General features: G+C 40.2%; 1 protein-coding gene across 7 annotated transcripts in view; it reads left to right on the top strand.

Moving 5' to 3' along the window:
• CCND2 (cyclin D2) overlaps positions 1-17,270 on the top strand; it is a 648,494-nt gene that overhangs the window by 586,342 nt on the left and 44,882 nt on the right. For 5 of the 7 annotated variants that reach the window (XM_056517253.1, XM_056517257.1, XM_056517256.1 and 2 more), the window contains 2 exons: positions 13,272-13,487; positions 16,973-17,132. In XM_056517253.1, the coding sequence (XP_056373228.1) occupies positions 13,272-13,487; positions 16,973-17,132 (376 nt within the window). Of the gene's footprint in view, positions 1-9,524; positions 10,086-11,885; positions 12,038-13,271; positions 13,488-16,972; positions 17,133-17,270 lie in introns of those variants that run through there. The other 2 variants (XM_056517258.1, XM_056517251.1) reach the window with 2 other exon arrangements.

Below are 17,270 nucleotides of genomic sequence, written 5' to 3'. Positions count from 1 at the left end.
TGGGCACCCCTAAAATAATAGATTTCTTCCTCAACCTCATCTTTGATCATATCAAAGTGTAAAAAGTAGAAATGACAACCATTGTTGATTCTAGGAACTTAAATTCACTGAATGATGTTTTTCGGGTAAAATCAGATAAAGATCATAATAGAGTATAAATGACAACAAAAAGTTGCAGTATAGCAATGGTTATTTGCCACAGCTATGGTTAATTTATTATTGTTCAGATCAGTTCACACAGGTTGGTTTGCTATATATAAAAAAAAACTGAATAAAGGGTAAAGTAAACTGCCCTAAATTGGGGGTATTGTGTGTTTGTGCATTGAGGAGAATTGGCTTGTCTGCCTAATAGAGAATAAAATGATAAATTAAACTTCTGAAATACAAAAACAATCTTTTATTTAAGATTTTTTGTAAACTTTACCTTTTTAAGTGTTTTAAACTTTACCTTTTTAAGAGTTTTTTTGTGCATTTTATCCTTTAAATAGAAAAAAAAATGTAATTCTTTTTTATATTTTCTTGCAAATGTCGTATATTCAATTCTTCAAAAAGTATTTTTGACAAAGTAAAGTTCGTATATTCTTAACGTTTAGCTTTTATAGACTGAAAATGTGTTTTTTCGTGTAAAACAATTAACAGAATTTCATAGGCAGAGCAAACAATTGAATTACAGGTAAAAAATAAAAGGGAAAAACACTTAAAGGTTAAAAGTTCAGTTTTCAAGTTCCTTCCCAGGAAGTTTAGAGAGCAGTTCTTGTGACCTCTGCTCACATTGGGGCCTTATGGAATGGCCAATGAAATGTTTAAAAAAAATCTTAATACAAAACATGATCCCAGTCCTGGTTTTCAAACAAAACCTCCCCCCCCCTGTAGGAATAGAATGCCCTTTTTAATGTTATAACTGGCAATTATTTAATTGTAAATATTTTTGAATTTTTTTTCAGTACTTTGTGATAGCTTTCACAAAGAACACCCATAAAAATTACTTTCAAAATGATCTTAAAATGTATCTTACGAGATTATATTTTAACCAAATATTGTTTTTGAGAAAAACTCAAATTGTTTCAATGACATTTGGGTTATCGGAAAATCACCACATGGTTTGCCTACATTTTCAGATAGGAAATGGGTTACTGAAATGGGACTATAAATAATTGACCATGAACAATCTTAGACAAAACTATCAAATGTAGAGCGTTTGTAGATGAAAGTGATGGTTATTGTTCTGTATACATAAAGTTTGGTGTAGAGCGTTTGTAGATGAAAATGATGGTTATTGTTCTGTATACATAAAGTTTGTTGATATCATAGATTTTGATTTAAAAAAATTAGGATCCAAAACACACTTCCCCATATTCAAAAATACAACCAGTGTGAGGATAGCAGTCATTTTAGACTTTACTATGTATTTCCTTATCAAAAATGACATATATTCATTCTAAACTCACACTGTTAGGGTATAATAAATTATCTGATGATATTTTTTTGCTTTTTTTCACTATTATGTAATGTTATGAAACAAAAGATTACAGACATGTTTGTAAACCTGGTGTAAAACCTTTTTTCATTTTTGATTACATGATTTGATAGTTGACTATAGAAACTTAAAAGTTAACAAGCAAACATTCAGATCTTACTAAGCACATCAAAAATTCCATCTTTATGTTATTATTTTTTGCTTATTTTATTTATCTAGGTTCTTTTTTTTTTTACACCCATTTTCAGCAAAATCTAGATGTAAAGACATCAAAACGATAAATCAAACCAAGACTAGGGGTTTTCCATATGTATTCGTACTTATTTGATGAAGCACATCTATGTTGAATATAAAAAAGCAAAAAAAGATAAAAAAAAAGACAAAAAAAACAACAACAAAAAAAAGAAAAAGAAAAAATTGAACCACAGGGCAGGAAGTGGAGTGGAGGTAGGTAGAACTTGGTTTTCATGTCAAAGGAATCTAAAAAATGTTTAAAGGCAGCATTGTTGCCAGAGAGGGAGCCCAGGCGTGGAAGGAGTTAAATGTTGTGGGGGGAAGTTGCACAAAGTGAAAGTTTGCGATTAAAGGAAGGAAATAAACTTACAGCAGTCTGCTTTAACAGGACTGAATCTCCTTCAAACAGACCTCATTAAAGTGCCAGTCTCTTTATGTTTGTTTTTTACCTTTTTTTTCCCCTCCTTTCCCAAGGGTGAACAAGCTATGAAAATTAAGTACCCTTACATCAGACCACCAAGTTTCCTACTTTTTAATTAAAATTAAAAAAAAAAAGTAAAAAAGTAAGGACATTTTTTTTGTAATACTTGAAACAACAACAGTTAGACGTTATAAATAGATATTGCAGTTATGTTTTAGCTACAGACGTCTATTTTTTTTTTGTCGGTTATTTAAAGGGGTCCTATTTGATGTGTTAGAAAAATAAAAAATAAATAATTTTTTTTTTAAAAAGCTATTTTTTCTAAAGATCCCGAAATTTCTGACTATAATCCAGTGGAATTTGGTAGTCAGCTAGCTCAGACTTCAAACACATATCTTCGAGTCCTATTGAGTTGCAGAAGATCTAAATTATAATGAAGGCCTTCAGGAGGTTGGGAAGAAGGAAGGTAGGTGTGTTTATTCAACTCATGCCTTTAGATAATATGGGATCTGCCTGTTATTCAGGGTCACTACACATCTTCTTGGTAATTTGGCAACGAGTTGGGTTCTGGATATCCGTGAAGAGATCAGACCTTTTTTTGCCACCCAGAAAGCAGTCGTCTAATCACACCCAGGAAAGGGGAAGCTTGTGAATGGGGAGGTTTTTTTTTTGGTTTTTTTTGTTTTGTTTCTGGAGAAAAGATGAATATTACCCTGCGTTAGATCACATAAAACAAAGAAGTTTGTTAGGTCGAAATGTAATTGGACAATTGGCTTTGTTGGATAATTCGTCAAAGAACGTGTGAGCCTCAGGGCTGAAATAATTAATCCTATAGGATTTTTTTTTTTATTCTATTTTTTTTTATTTTTTTATTTTGTATTGAACATCTGGAGGATGAAGCAAAGGACCCAACTGATAACACATCTGTTGCCTACATTCCTAATAATCATCAGGCACCGCCCATAGGGGGCTGATAAATCATTTATAACCCATTTGTTGCCCTGTCCATGACAGTTTAGCTCCTCATAGACATCACCCTATAGGCGCCCACCAGAAGTTATTACCGAATTGTATTATTCATAAGAAAGAACGTCACAACTCCTGTTTCATTTTTCTTTTTTACAATTTGCTTACAATTTTTGATCATCGTATTATGTTTATTATTATTATGAAATGTATGTATAGATATATATCTTATTTATAAATGTATTTATTTAGAAAATATTATTTATAAATAATGACGTCATTTTAGAACGTTCAGAAATGTAATAAATGCAATATAAATTACTAAAAATAAAAAATAAAAATAAATAAATAAATAAAATAAAAATCGATACACGCTGTAACTATAAAGCGCACTTAAGATGTTCTCCAGTACAATAGTGTTTCTGCACTGAAGTGTTAAACAAACCTAGTCCTTGTATATGGGATCAGTGAGGCAATAGGAACAAGGAAATTAATTGGGAACTTGAGAGCATTTTAGTAAAAGGAGCATGCTGCTTGAGTAGGTCTAAGTTCATTGCATTTCTTCCTAAATGGGAAAAGGAGTGTATTGGGGGGGGGGCGTGAATAAGTAGGTTCTGTCTTTTTTAATGATGGGAAACGTGGCTGACGGGCCGGCTGTGTAAGGGTTAACGCTTTGCAGAGTTGCTGTTCCTGTCACCTGATACTAATAAAGTTTTTCTTTTTGCAATTAAAAAAAAAAGCTAAAAAAAAAAAAAAAATTCAATTAAATTCACATATATGCAAGTCGGGTGACCGCCCGCCTACCCTACATATATATATATATATATATATATATATATATATATATATATATAAAAATAAAAAAAAAGTAAATTAAAAATATATTATTCTTATTATTAATAATAATACTAATAATAATTCAAAAATGACATTTTAATTAAAAAAAAATATTAAATATAAATAATTTAAAAAAATTCACTTATTTTTTTTATTATGCAGAAAGTGCCCACCCGACTTCGTAACTGTCAGTCAGCTGGCATCCGGGTGTCGCTGCCACAATCCTTGCATTCTTTTTGGCTTTATTTTTTACCCTAACCTGTAAAGCGTTTAACTAATGCATTGCCCAACTGATAGTCAGCAAGTTTTTTTTTTCCGCCTTCTTAGTTGATATAGAGAGGAAGCTTTTCTCCCAAAAAAAAAAAAAAAAATCTGCCCAGTAACAATCATCGCGCAGTAGCAAGCACACTACAACTATTGGCTATGCAAATACAGCAGGGGGAGTGAACGGCAAGCTAAACTCTTTCTCACACTTAAAGTGATATTTACACTGTATGCAGCTCCTCGCAGTATAGGGAGCAGAGTGGCAATTAAAAAAAAAATGTAAAAAAAATTTTTTTTTAAGGATAGGGGTTCACTCTGAGGAAACGTCCCGGTATGCCAACGTGTGTCGGTTCGGCTTTTACAGGAACATGTTTAGACCTAACAAAAAATCTACACACCTGCTGTACAAATATGCGCTGATAATTCAGGGTGTCGCTGGTTGGACTGTAGTCTCATAATGCTATCAGCTATTTTTTTTTTAACACTTTACGTGCATATACCATTAAGAGAAAAAAAAATTAAAAATCTTATATATATATATATATATATGTTTTTTTTTTATATCTGTTCCTGGGAAAGCTGGGTCATGATGAAAGGAGCAGGTGGCTCTCGAAACGCGTTGTCCATTTATTGTAAAATAAATCAATTAATTAAATAATTCATTGTCATGTATTATTTTATATCTCTTGTCTAGAATTCTCCCGTAGCATTCTGATTCTTCTGGTTCGGCTTCTTTATCGTTGTAAGGAAAGCTGGGTGACACCAATGAATGCGTTGTCATAAGATGTCCATCCGACTTTTCTGGGATACTGAATGGCATATCTGTGCCTGGTTCAGTGTCTTCCAACAAAGGTTCCTTCAGCTGTTGCAAAACTACAACTCTCTGCATGCCCGGACAGCCAATGGCAGCACCACTTATGCATTCAGTTTGTGTGCGGAGCCCAGTTGTAATACCACATACAGCCTGAGGACAGATGTGGCGCTGTTGTACTGATAAATGCAGCTATGTTCTTCTAACCCCTTTTAAGTAGTGGTAGAAGTATCACTGTAAATAGACTCTAGGTGCCTTGACTGACAAAATAGCGGCCACATCAGTATATATATATATATATATATATATATATATATATATATATATATATATATATTAGATAGATAGATAGAGTCTATAGGGCTACTGTTGATTCTAAAAATGTGACTGGATTGTTAAAGGGGTATCCAGAACATATGTTCCTCCTTTTAAACATGCTCAAGGAATGGGTGAAAAAAAAAATCACTGGTACTCACCCACTGCTGATCCTCCGTTGGTGCCACGTTTTCGGTTCACACAGTCAGCACTTTCTCTTCTCCATCCCATTACATTGGAAATGTAAGCTCAGCCTATGGCCGAGACGGGTCACCGCTGTGGCTAGTGACTGGCCTCGACTGGCTAGTGATACAGGGACTGACACCACTAATTTGGCACCGGCAGGGGATCAACAGCAGGTGAGTACCTGTTTCTTCATTTTTCACCCACACCCTGAGCAGTTTTAAAGCGCGCCTGTCAATAAAGTGATGAGCGGCAGGGGCCATATTCGAATTTGCGATATTTTGCGTATATATATTGCCGATCATTCGTCCCATGTTTGCGAAATTGGCAAATTCGCTATGTTCGTTCACTTTTTCTCCATGGAAAATTCATATAAAAATTTGCAAAAAAATTCACAAGTGAAAACCAAACAAAAAATAAAAAGAATATTCGTCAATATGAATATATAATGTTATATTCTAAATTGCGCTGATATTTGCGATAAAATTTCGCATTACAAATATTCGTGCTCAACACTAGTCAATAGATTAAAAAAAAATTGACATACCTGGGGATACGTGAAAAGTTTTTATTAGTCGGGGTCTGAGTGTTCAGACTCCAGCTGATGGTGAGAACGAGCCGGGAGGGAGCTGCGCAGCAGCCGCATGCTCCATAGACTTACACTGTAAATCCGTCCAGGTCACGTGACACAGAGCCAGGAGAGAACGCGCCGAGCGTCCACTTCTTCCGACCTTGTTCCCGTAATCTGTTTCGGGTCTGTGACTATGGATATAAATATGCTGCGCTATACCCCTTTGGTGTTATTTATATCTGTTCCTGGGAGCTTGGTCATGATGAAGAGATCGGATGGCTCTCAAAACACGTCCATTTATTATAAAAAAATGAATTAAAAAAATTGTAATTTATTATTTTTTTATTTCTTGTCTGTGTACTCCACCTGTAGCCTCCATTTTCTCCCCCCATTCTCCTGAATTGCTTTTTCGTCAAGCTGGGCGACACCAACAAAAGCGTTGTAATAAGATGTGTATGGGCTGTCCACCCAACTTTTCCTAAGATCCTGCATGGCATGTCTGCCTGGTTCAGTGTTTTCCAACCAGCGGGTGCCTCAAGCTGTTGCAAAGCTACAACTCCCAGCATGCCCGGACAGCCTTTGGCTGTCCGGGCATGCTGGGAGTTGTAGTTTTGCAACAGCTGGAGGCACCCTGGTTGGAAAACACTGGGGGGGGGGGGGAGGAAAAAAAAAATGACCCAAAAATTTGCTCGAAATTGCTATCAGTCTGAACATGGGCTGCAATAAAAGATAGCGGTGACCGTCACTGCCAAATATTCTAGGAATTATTCCTAACAGCAACCAGACCTGGATGACATCTTAGGCAGACACATGCTACTGGTGCCGGCTATTCCCCCCCAAAATAGCTATAAGTATATATATTATTTAGGACAGTGTACCCCCAACCTGTGGCTCCCCAATTGTTGCATTACTACAACCTCCATCATGCCTTGACAATATGTACAGTAAGCTGTTGGTGTAGATCAGTGATTTCCAAACAGTGTGTCTCCAGCTGTTGCAAAACTACAACTCCCAGCATGCCTTGACAACATGCGCAGCCAGCTATAGGTGTAGGTATGACCTAGGACAGTGTTCTCCACTCTGCGACTCTCCAGCTGTGACTCTTGCAACACTACAACTCCCATCATGTCCTGACAATAAGCACAGTTAGCTATAGGTGTAGATACTATTTAGGGCAATGTTCTGCAACCTATGGCTCTCCAGCTGTTGCATCACTACAATTCCCATCATGCCCCAACAACATGCACAGTTAGCTATATGTGTAGGTATGATGTAGGACAGTGTTCTCCACTCTGCGGCTCTCCAGCTGTTGCAACACTACAACTCCCATGATGCCATGACAACATGCACAGCCAGCTATAGGTGTAGATATGATGTAGAACAGGGTTCTTCAACCTATGGCTCTCCAGCTGTTGGAGCACTACAACTCCCATCATGCCCTTACAATAAGCACAGTTAGCTATAGGTGTAAATACTATTTAGGGCAATGTTCTGCAACCTATGGCTCTCCAGCTGTTGCATCACTACAACTCCCATCATGCCCTGAGAATATCATCATATTTATGCACCTCTAGTTATAGGTGTAGATATGATTAAGGACAGTATTTCCCCCAACCTATGGCTTTCCAGCTGTTGCAACACTACAACTCCCATCATGCCCTGACAACATGCGCAGCCAGCTATAGGTGTAGATATGACCTAGGACAGTGTTTTCCACTCTGTGGCTCTCCAGCTGTTGCAAACACCACAACCCCCACCATGCACCGGATGCTGGGCGTTGTAGTGTTTGCAACAGCTGGAGAGCCACCAGTCTGGGAGCAGAGTATCCATCAGCATATACCAGTGTTTCCAAACCAGGGTACCTGCAGCTGTTGCAAAACTACAACTCCCATCATGCCCTGACAATAAGCACAGTTAGCTATAGGTGTAGATACTAGGGGCAATGTTCTGCAACCTATGACTCTCCAGCTGTTGCAACACTACAACTCCCATCATGCCCTGACAACATGCGCAGCCAGCTATAGGTTGTAGATATGATTAAGGAAAGTGTTTCCCCCAATCTATGGCTCTCCAGCTGTTGCAACACTACAACTCCCATCATGCCCTGAGAATATCATCATATTTATGTACCTCTAGCTATAGGTGTAGATATGATTAAGGACAGTGTTTCCCCCAATCTATGGCTCTCCAGCTGTTGCAACACTACAACTCCCATCATGCCCTGACAATAAGCACAGTTACCTATAGGTGTAAATACTATTTAGGGCAATGTTCTGCAACCTATGGCTCTCCAGCTGTTGCATCACTACAACTCCCATCATGCCCTAATAACATGCGCAGCCAGCTATAGGTGAAGATATGACCTAGGACAGTGTTCTCCACTCTGCGACTCTCCAGCTGTTGCAACACCACAACCCCCACCTTCCCCCAGGATGCTGGGCGTTGTAGTGTTTGCAACAGCTGGAGAGCCACAGAGTGGAGAACACGGTCCTAGGTCATATCTCCACCTATAGCTGGCTGCGCATGTTGTCAGGGCATGATGGGAGTTGTAGTGTTGCAACAGCTGGAGAGCCACAGAGTGCAGAACATTGCCCTAAATAGTATCTACACCTATAGCTAACTGTGCTTATTGTCCGGGCATGATGGGAGTTGTAGTGTTGCAACAGCTGGAGAGCCATAGATTGGGGGAAACACTTTCCTTAATCATATCTACACCTATAGCTGGCTGCGCATGTTGTCAGGGCATGATGGGAGTTGTAGTGTTGCAACAGCTGGAGAGCCACAGAGTGCAGAACATTGCCCTAAATAGTATCTACACCTATAGCTAACTGCGCTTATTGTCCGGGCATGATGGGAGTTGTAGTGTTGCAACAGCTGGAGAGCCATAGATTGGGGGAAACACTTTCCTTAATCATATCTACACCTATAGCTGGCTGCGCATGTTGTCAGGGCATGATGGGAGTTGTAGTGTTGCAACAGCTGGAGAGCCACCGGTCCGGGAGCAGAGTTTGCATCAGCATATACCAGTGTTTCCCAACCAGGGTACCTCCAGCTGTTGCAAAACTACAACTCCCAGCATGCCCGGACAGCCGAAGGCTGTCCGGGCATGCTGGGAGTTGTAGTTTTGCAACAGCTGGAGGCACCCTGGTTGGAAAACAAGGGCATATATATATATATATATATATATATATATATATATATATATACTAGGATCCTGCAGCCTGTGCACTGAGCAGCTGCTTCCACCCCCTTCCTCCTCCTTTCAGCTACACCCCCTTCCCTTGCAGAGGCTTTATAAGCCTGTGCACCTCTGACAAGCATTTTTTTTTTTTCTTCTTCTTCTTTTTTTTTTTTTTTTTTTTTGTTGCCTGCACTTGATAACACATCCAAGTGACTTAATTCCCTAGATTTTTCCTAAGCAGCCTGGAGGTGGAGGGCCCATGAGGAGAGCTGTCATGTGTGCCCTGAACTAGGGCCTCCTGCTTTCTTGCTAGCTAGGAGTGGGGAGAGGAGGAAAAAAAAAAAAAAAAAAAAAGAACTTAAAAAGTCTGGCCAGCTGCTGTTCTACATAATAACACCAAGTGCCTGGGCCAGCCCTAGTGCAAGCTGCGTCACTGTGCAGCAAGCTGGGAGCCTGGGAACACAGACAGACCCCTGTGCACTGCAACCAGCAAGCACCCCCAGCCTCTCCTGCTTTTCTGCTGCTGCTGCTGATTTTTTTTTTTTTTTTTTATTATACTTATTTTTTTTGCTTTTGCATTTGCATTTGCACCCACTGGATATTTACAAGATTGAAGTGATTGTAAAACACATGGAGCTGCTGTGCTCAGAGGTGGATGCTGTCCGCAGGGCTCAGACTGACCCCACGTTGCTCTTAGATGACCGGGTCCTGCAGAACCTTCTTACAGTGGAGGAGAGGTATCTGCCCCAATGTTCCTACTTCAAGTGTGTCCAGAAGGACATCCAGCCCTTCATGAGGAAGATGGTGGCCACCTGGATGCTGGAGGTTGGTGGAGTCACAATGCCAAACTAATTTGGAATCTATAGACAACCCCCCCCCCCCCCTCCACAAGACATATGACAGTGTTTTTTCAACCAGGGTGCCTCCAGCTGTTGCTGGGAGTTGTAGTTCTGCAACAGTTGGAGGCACCCTGGTTGGGAAGCACTGCTATACAGTGACTTGTAGTTTTGCAACAGCTGGAGGCACCCTGGTTGGGAAGCACTGCTATAGACAGTGAGTTTTAGTTTTGCAACAGCTGGAGGTACCTTGGTTTGGAAGCAATGCTATACAGTGGCTTGTAGTTTTGCAACAGCTGGAGATACCCAGGTTGGGAAGCACTGCTATATACAGTGACTTGTACGGTAGTTTTGCAAAAGCTGGAGGCACCCTGTTTGGGAAGCAATGCTATACAGTGAGTTTTAGTTTTGCAACAGCTGGAGGCACCCGGTTTGGGAAGCACTGCTATACAGTTGTTTGGGAAGCACTGCTATACAGTGAGTTTTAGTTTTGCAACAGCTGGAGCACCCTGTTTGGGAAGCAATGCTATACAGTGAGTTTTAGTTTTGCAACATCTGGAGGCACCCTGTTTGGGAAGCACTGCTATATACAGTGAGTTTTGGTTTTGCAACAGCTGGAGGCACCCGGTTTGGGAAGCACTGCTATATACAGTGACTTGTAGTTTTGCAACAGCTGGAGGCTCCCTGGTTGGGAAGCACTGCTATACATTGAGTTTTAGTTTTGAAACAGCTGGAGGCTCCCTGGTTGGGAAGCACTGCTATACAGTGAATAATATATAAAGTAATATATGCAGGAGACACAGCTGGTCTGTATATATATATATATATACTTATAGGATTGCACTGGGGTTTTTGCATTATATATACAGTTGCACTGACACGTGTTGCACTGGACTTTTGCATTGCTTTTAGCCAGACTTTTGCTTCTTTTGGGGGTGCAGTGAGCAGCTGGTTGTGCTGTATGTTGGGGGGTCTGTGCCCACGTATGCACACTGCATGCACACTTTAGCGCCATGTTTGATCTTTGGTTATAAGAAGGGAGATCTCTCCCCCCCTTGCTCTTTTGGTGGTCACCCCCTTGTTTGCCTGGTGGGGGGTGGTGGGGTCTGTCTAGGTTTCAGTTTTTGCAATGTCATATTAACTCTATCAATTCCTGGAAGTATTGGGGGAGGGTGACAGGGAGCCATGCGACTTTTCTGTGCTTTTACTGTGCTCAAATAAGTCGCATGGCCCCCTGTACCCCCCCCCCCCCCCCCCCAGCTTTATTAAACATGCGTTAATTGACCCTTATTTGTCGTTGCATGGATGTGGCACTTTGGAAGTTAAAGGGATATATATATATATATATATATATATATATATATATATATATACTGTCTATAGATATATGTAGGGGGTCTTTTTTGTTAACAATGTGGTGGTGTCATAGGTATACAGGGGGGGGGGTGCTCTGCTGTCTGTCTGTATAGAAGTGTGAGTGCAGGAGAAGGGTTAAATGTATAAATGTATAAATTCCGGGGCTTGAAGGGTTGATGGCTAAAGACTATGGGGTGTCTGTAAAGCAATGTGGGGGGCTGCTGTATAAATGTTGGTTACTAGAAAGCGATGCGATGTGATGTGTCCTGGGTGGAGTGGAGGTTGCAAGTTCGGTATCTGATCGGTATCTCTTGATTATAGGTTGAATCCTTTTAGGGTCCCCCCCCCCCGATAGTCCCCTATATGCCCCCCTGAAAGTCTCCAGCCCAGCCCCAGAACGATCCCAGCGCCCCCCCCCCTCCTCCTCTCTCCTCAGGCAGCCATGCTCTCCTCAGTCCTGGGACCTCCTGCACCCCTTTCGTCGATGGTTTTGAGCCCCAAAACGTGTGGTCAGCCTCCCCAGAATTGTCGGGAATGATACAGGGGGGTCTGAGCTTGACATATCCGCAAAAAGCGGGCGCCTGGGTATTTTTTAAGTATTTTTAAATATTTTTTGAAAAAATGACGAAATCAGAAATTGTCCCAGTTGTGTGGGGTGGAGTGTGACCTGAATCTATGGCTCCTCTCTCTGCCTCATGGACGGGGGGGATGTGCAGCCCTGACACCCCCTCACCCACACCCCAATTTGGTCTTTTCAATAAAAATGTTATAATATAATGCAATAATAAAATGCATTGGTTAACCCTGTCCCTCCCTCTCTCCTCCACATCTCCTCCATTTTCTTTATTCCTTTCCTTTAAACCCCTTCCCCAAATTACCTCTCATTTCTTCTAATATTCCAATACCCCAAAACTTTCTGCCCTTTACCCCATTACCCCCACCCTCTCCCCATCGCCCCTTATTCTTTATTTCCATTTTATACCTTTGCTATTTTGCTTCCTTTACTTATCCCTCTGTCTGTTCAAAATTCTTCTTTTTGTAAATATTTTGACTTCTATATTTCTTTCTAATTTCTTTTATCATTTTATGTTATTTTTTATCTCTATGCACCACATGTCTATTTTCCTGACTAAATTTAACCCCCTTTTTCCTTCCCATTTTTTCTTTTTTTTTCCTCCTACATTTTCCACCATTTTATTTTCCACCTACATTTACCCCCATTGCCCCTTCCCACTTTTTAACCCCATTTTCATTTCTTTTTTTCCCTTCTACATTTACCCCATTTTTCCCATTTTATTTTCTTTCTTTTTTTTTCTACTACATTTACCCCCATTTTATTTTCTTTCTTTTTTCCCTTCTACATTTACCTAAATTTTTCCCATTTTTTTCTTTCTTTTTTCTTTCTCCTACATTTACCCCCATTTATTTCTTTCTTTTTTCTCTCTCCTACATTTACCCCCATTTTTCACATATTTTTCTTTCTTTTCTCCCCTCCTACATTTACTCCATTTTCCCAATTTTTTTTCTTTCTTTTTTCTCTCTCCTACATTTACCCCCATTTTTCACATTTTTTTTCTTTCTTTTTTCCCTCCTACATTTACCCCATTTCCCCCCCATTTTTTTCTTTCTTTTTTCTTTCTCCTACATTTACCCCCATTTTTTTCTTTCTTTTTTCTCTCTCCTACATTTACCCCCATTTTTCACATTTTTTTCTTTCTTTTTTTCCCTCCTACATTTACTCAATTTTTCACATTTTTTTTCTTTCTTTTTTTCCCTCCTACATTTACCCCATTTTTCCCCCCCATTTTTTTCTCTGCAGGTCTGCGAGGAGCAAAAGTGCGAAGAGGAAGTATTCCCATTGGCAATGAACTATCTGGACAGGTTTTTAGCTGTTATTCCCACCAGAAAATGCCATCTGCAACTCCTGGGGGCTGTCTGCATGTTCTTAGCTTCCAAACTCAAAGAGACTATTCCATTAACCGCAGAGAAACTTTGCATATACACTGACAATTCAATCAAACCCCAAGAGCTGCTGGTAAGCAGCCCCTGTTTCCTAAACTATATCTTTACAGCCTAATGTGTTCTTCCATGGGAAAGGTATCTGTATTTAAACAATTCAACCATTTTTTTTAAATTTATAAATATTTATAATTTTTTTTAACACATTTTTAATTGAAATCCTTTAGCGATCCCCAAGCTGTGTCTCTCCATCTGTGGCAAAACTACAACTCCCAGCATGCTGTCCGGGTATGCTGGGAGTTCTAGTTTTGCCACAGCTGGGATATCCCACTACATGTTTATTTCTAAATACTAAAATAATATTATTTTCTGCTATGTATAGAACAATCTCAAAACGCTATGCAATGTAATACAATGCAAAAATGAACACATTTTGTTCACTGCTGATATTTTTTTTATAAAAAAAATAAAAAAGTTTTAATAATTTTTAGATTTTTTTTTAATATGCAGCATATATATGTGGGAGGCATACAAGTCCTTTCAGATATGGTGACTGGCTGTTTCCTCCTGTGGTATCTACTGACACCTAGTGGTGGAAAGAATTATTCTTAATTTTTATGTTTTTTTTTTTTTTTAAATGATGATGACCTCACATAGTTTGGTTATAGAGAAACTTGCGGATGGCTTTCCAAATGTTTGAGAGCTATTTAAAAAAAAAAAAAAAAAAATATATATATATATATATATATATATATATTATATTTGTGCACAGTTAATGTTTTTGACATCAGCTAGCATGGTCTATTTATTTTATGTAATTTCCTGGGGAATACTTTTAATTTAGGCAATTTTAAGTGTGATATATGGCAAGTATGGGAACAAGATCGGATTGCACATTGGATGTTTTCTCAGTCTTTTTAGAATTTTGAATAAAAAAAATATCTAATATTAAATATATATATATATATATATATATATATATATATATATATAATTATTATTATTTATAAAAAAAATATTTAGCAACATTCTTTGGCATGGCTTATATGTATACCTATCTATCCATGCTTTTAAAGAGGTTTCTATATTCATATTGAAATATGGAAATCATAGATAGATATAGGCAAGATAGTTTGGTCCTAATATAGTATTGTATTAAGGAGGACATATACTGTAGTGGCAGCCCATTGTGGCCCCTAAAATAGATGGCCCAACCCTGACTGGCTCCTTCCATTTAAAGGGGGTTGTCTCATCTGCTTTTTAAATTAATTTCTTAGGTGATCAGCTGATCGCTTCCTGCGGTTTGCAGTCAGTCATGCATTTCCCAACAGTGGCCACTGCAGGCCAAATGTAGTATTACATGGCAGCCACTTAGATGAACGTAATACAGGGACATCTTGAGTCAGCCAGAATGGGAGCCGCTGGTGGTACACGGTGTCCCATGAGGCGGACCTTTCTCTTTGATGTCCATATTCCCTAATAGGGTCATGAGACAGCCCCTTCAATAGACACAGGATATCAATGGGCTTGTATAGGAAAAACATGACTGCTTTCTTCAAGAAACACTCTTGCCCATAAATCTCCTACAGGAGGATAAACCAAAATGAAATATAGATATTTTTGGAAATAAAAAAAAAATGATTATTTTTATTTTATTTTTTTAAATGGCTGCCCTTGGCTTTCTTTTTTCGAACATCAGTTTAAAAAAAAAACTATTCTGGAATCTGATTGGTTAGTGGCAACTTTTTGTCTGCGCCAGTTTTGTGGATGTGGCCCATTGTGTTACAGTTGTCCATGGCTACCAGTCACATATTTGCTTTAAAAAGTACCTGAGTTTTCATAAAATTGTTTAAAATGTTTTCCTCATATCGGGTCTGGGTGTTCAGACCCCGACTGATCACTAAAACGAGCGGGGAGAGAGGCACAGTGCCTGGGTGTTTAGACCCCGACTGATCACTAGAGCGAGCGGGGAGAGAAGCTTGCTTCATTTTTTATAGCATGTGAGCGGGGTAGCAAAAACCCCACTAACATACAGGGGATTTGGAGTGTAATAGGCAAATTTCTGCACATAATCTGCGCCAAATTCCATGTCAAAACCAACACCTGCTAACGGACCGTAATGGGGCCGGAGTGCGGGAGCTCTTAGGACTGCAGCTACTCTGAGCCGGTGGCAGTAAGCTATACCTATATAAACAGCTATCTGATTTTTATCTGTTCACGAGTTGCAAAACAGAAAAGTGTTTGTGCTTCGTGTGCATTTTCCAGGAGCTTTAATCATTTTAATAAATAACTGTGCAGAGGAAGAGTCAGGAGGCTCCAGCAAGTGTGCTCGGCTCTTCCCGTAACTCCAATAGACTGTAAAGGAGAGGGGTGCGCGCACGGGTGCCACCAGATCTAAGGGTGTACACACAAATATTGGCTACTGGGGAGGGGTATGTACAATTGCTGCCAGATGAAGAAGGGCGCACTTGAGCACTGCCAGCTGGAGGGGGGTACGCTTGAGCACTGCTGGCAGAATGGGTGGGTGCACAAGTGCGGCTGACTGAAGGGGTGCACACACAAATGCTGCTGGGTGGAGAGGGGTGTGCACACAAATGCTGCTGGGTGGAGAGGGGTGTGCACACAAATGCTGCTGGGTGGAGAGGGGTGCACACACAAATGCTGCTGGGTGGAGAGGGGTGCACACACAAATGCCGCTGGCTGGAGAGGGGTGCACACACAAATGCCGCTGGCTGGAAAGGGGTGCACACACAAATGCCGCTGGCTGGAGAGGGGTGCACACAAATGCCGCTGGCTGGAGAGGGGTGTACACACAAATGCCGCTGGCTGGAGAGGGGTGTACACACAAATGCTGCTGGCTGTAGAGGGGTGCACACACAAATGCTGCTGGCTGTAGAGGGGTGCACACACAAATGCTGCTGGCTGTAGAGGGGTGCACACACAAATGCTGCTGGCTGTAGAGGGGTGCACACACAAATGCCGCTGGCTGTAGAGGGGTGCACACACAAATGCTGCTGGCTGTAGAGGGGTGCACACACAAATGCTGCTGGCTGTAGAGGGGTGCACACACAAATGCTGCTGGCTGTAGAGGGGTGCACACACAAATGCTGCTGGCTGGAGAGGGGTGCACACACAAATTCCGCTGGCTAGAGAGGGGTGCACATGATGGTGTTGCTGCCTTAATAAGGGTATAACTCATTAAGCACTGGATTTAGGTTATGATGTCACTATGGCCAAACGCTACATCCCAATGTGCAACTGATGTTCCCATATAGCCCCTGCTCTTGGCCCCTTTTTGTTTTTTCCAGAAGGCAGTGCGTAGATGAAATTTGCTGCCTACAGCAGTTGGGCGCACATGGGCGCACCCGTTTCTCTAAACACCCGTGTGATCAGGTTATAAAGGTATCACGTGTAGCGGTCAGCTGCTTGAAGCCGGCCTAGAATGGTGACCTCACGCTGCCTGTCTTTCTAACCAAGAAAAAATGTCAGGAGGAAAATAGTGCTACAAACGGGAAATGGAAATAACTTACCATTTTTTTTATTTTATTTTTTGTTTCTCAGGAGTGGGAGCTGGTGGTGCTAGGAAAATTGAAGTGGAACCTCGCTGCCGTGACCCCGCATGACTTTATCGAACATATATTGAGAAAGCTGCCATTATCTAAAGATAAACTGCTCATGGTCCGGAAGCATGCACAGACCTTCATTGCACTCTGTGCCACAGGTGAGCGCAGGCAGTTTTGTCTTTTTTTTTTGTTTTGTTTTCTTTTTGTATTAAGTTTATATATAAAGAGGTATTCTATTACTTTATTGATTCCTTATGGTTTAATAGACCTCCGCTTGCTGCCTGCCGTTCAGTAGG

The sequence above is a fragment of the Hyla sarda genome, chromosome 4, assembly GCF_029499605.1.
Source record: "Hyla sarda isolate aHylSar1 chromosome 4, aHylSar1.hap1, whole genome shotgun sequence".
In the NCBI taxonomy this organism is placed as follows: Eukaryota; Metazoa; Chordata; class Amphibia; order Anura; family Hylidae; genus Hyla; species Hyla sarda.
This window is presented reverse-complemented; position numbering and strand designations above follow the sequence as displayed.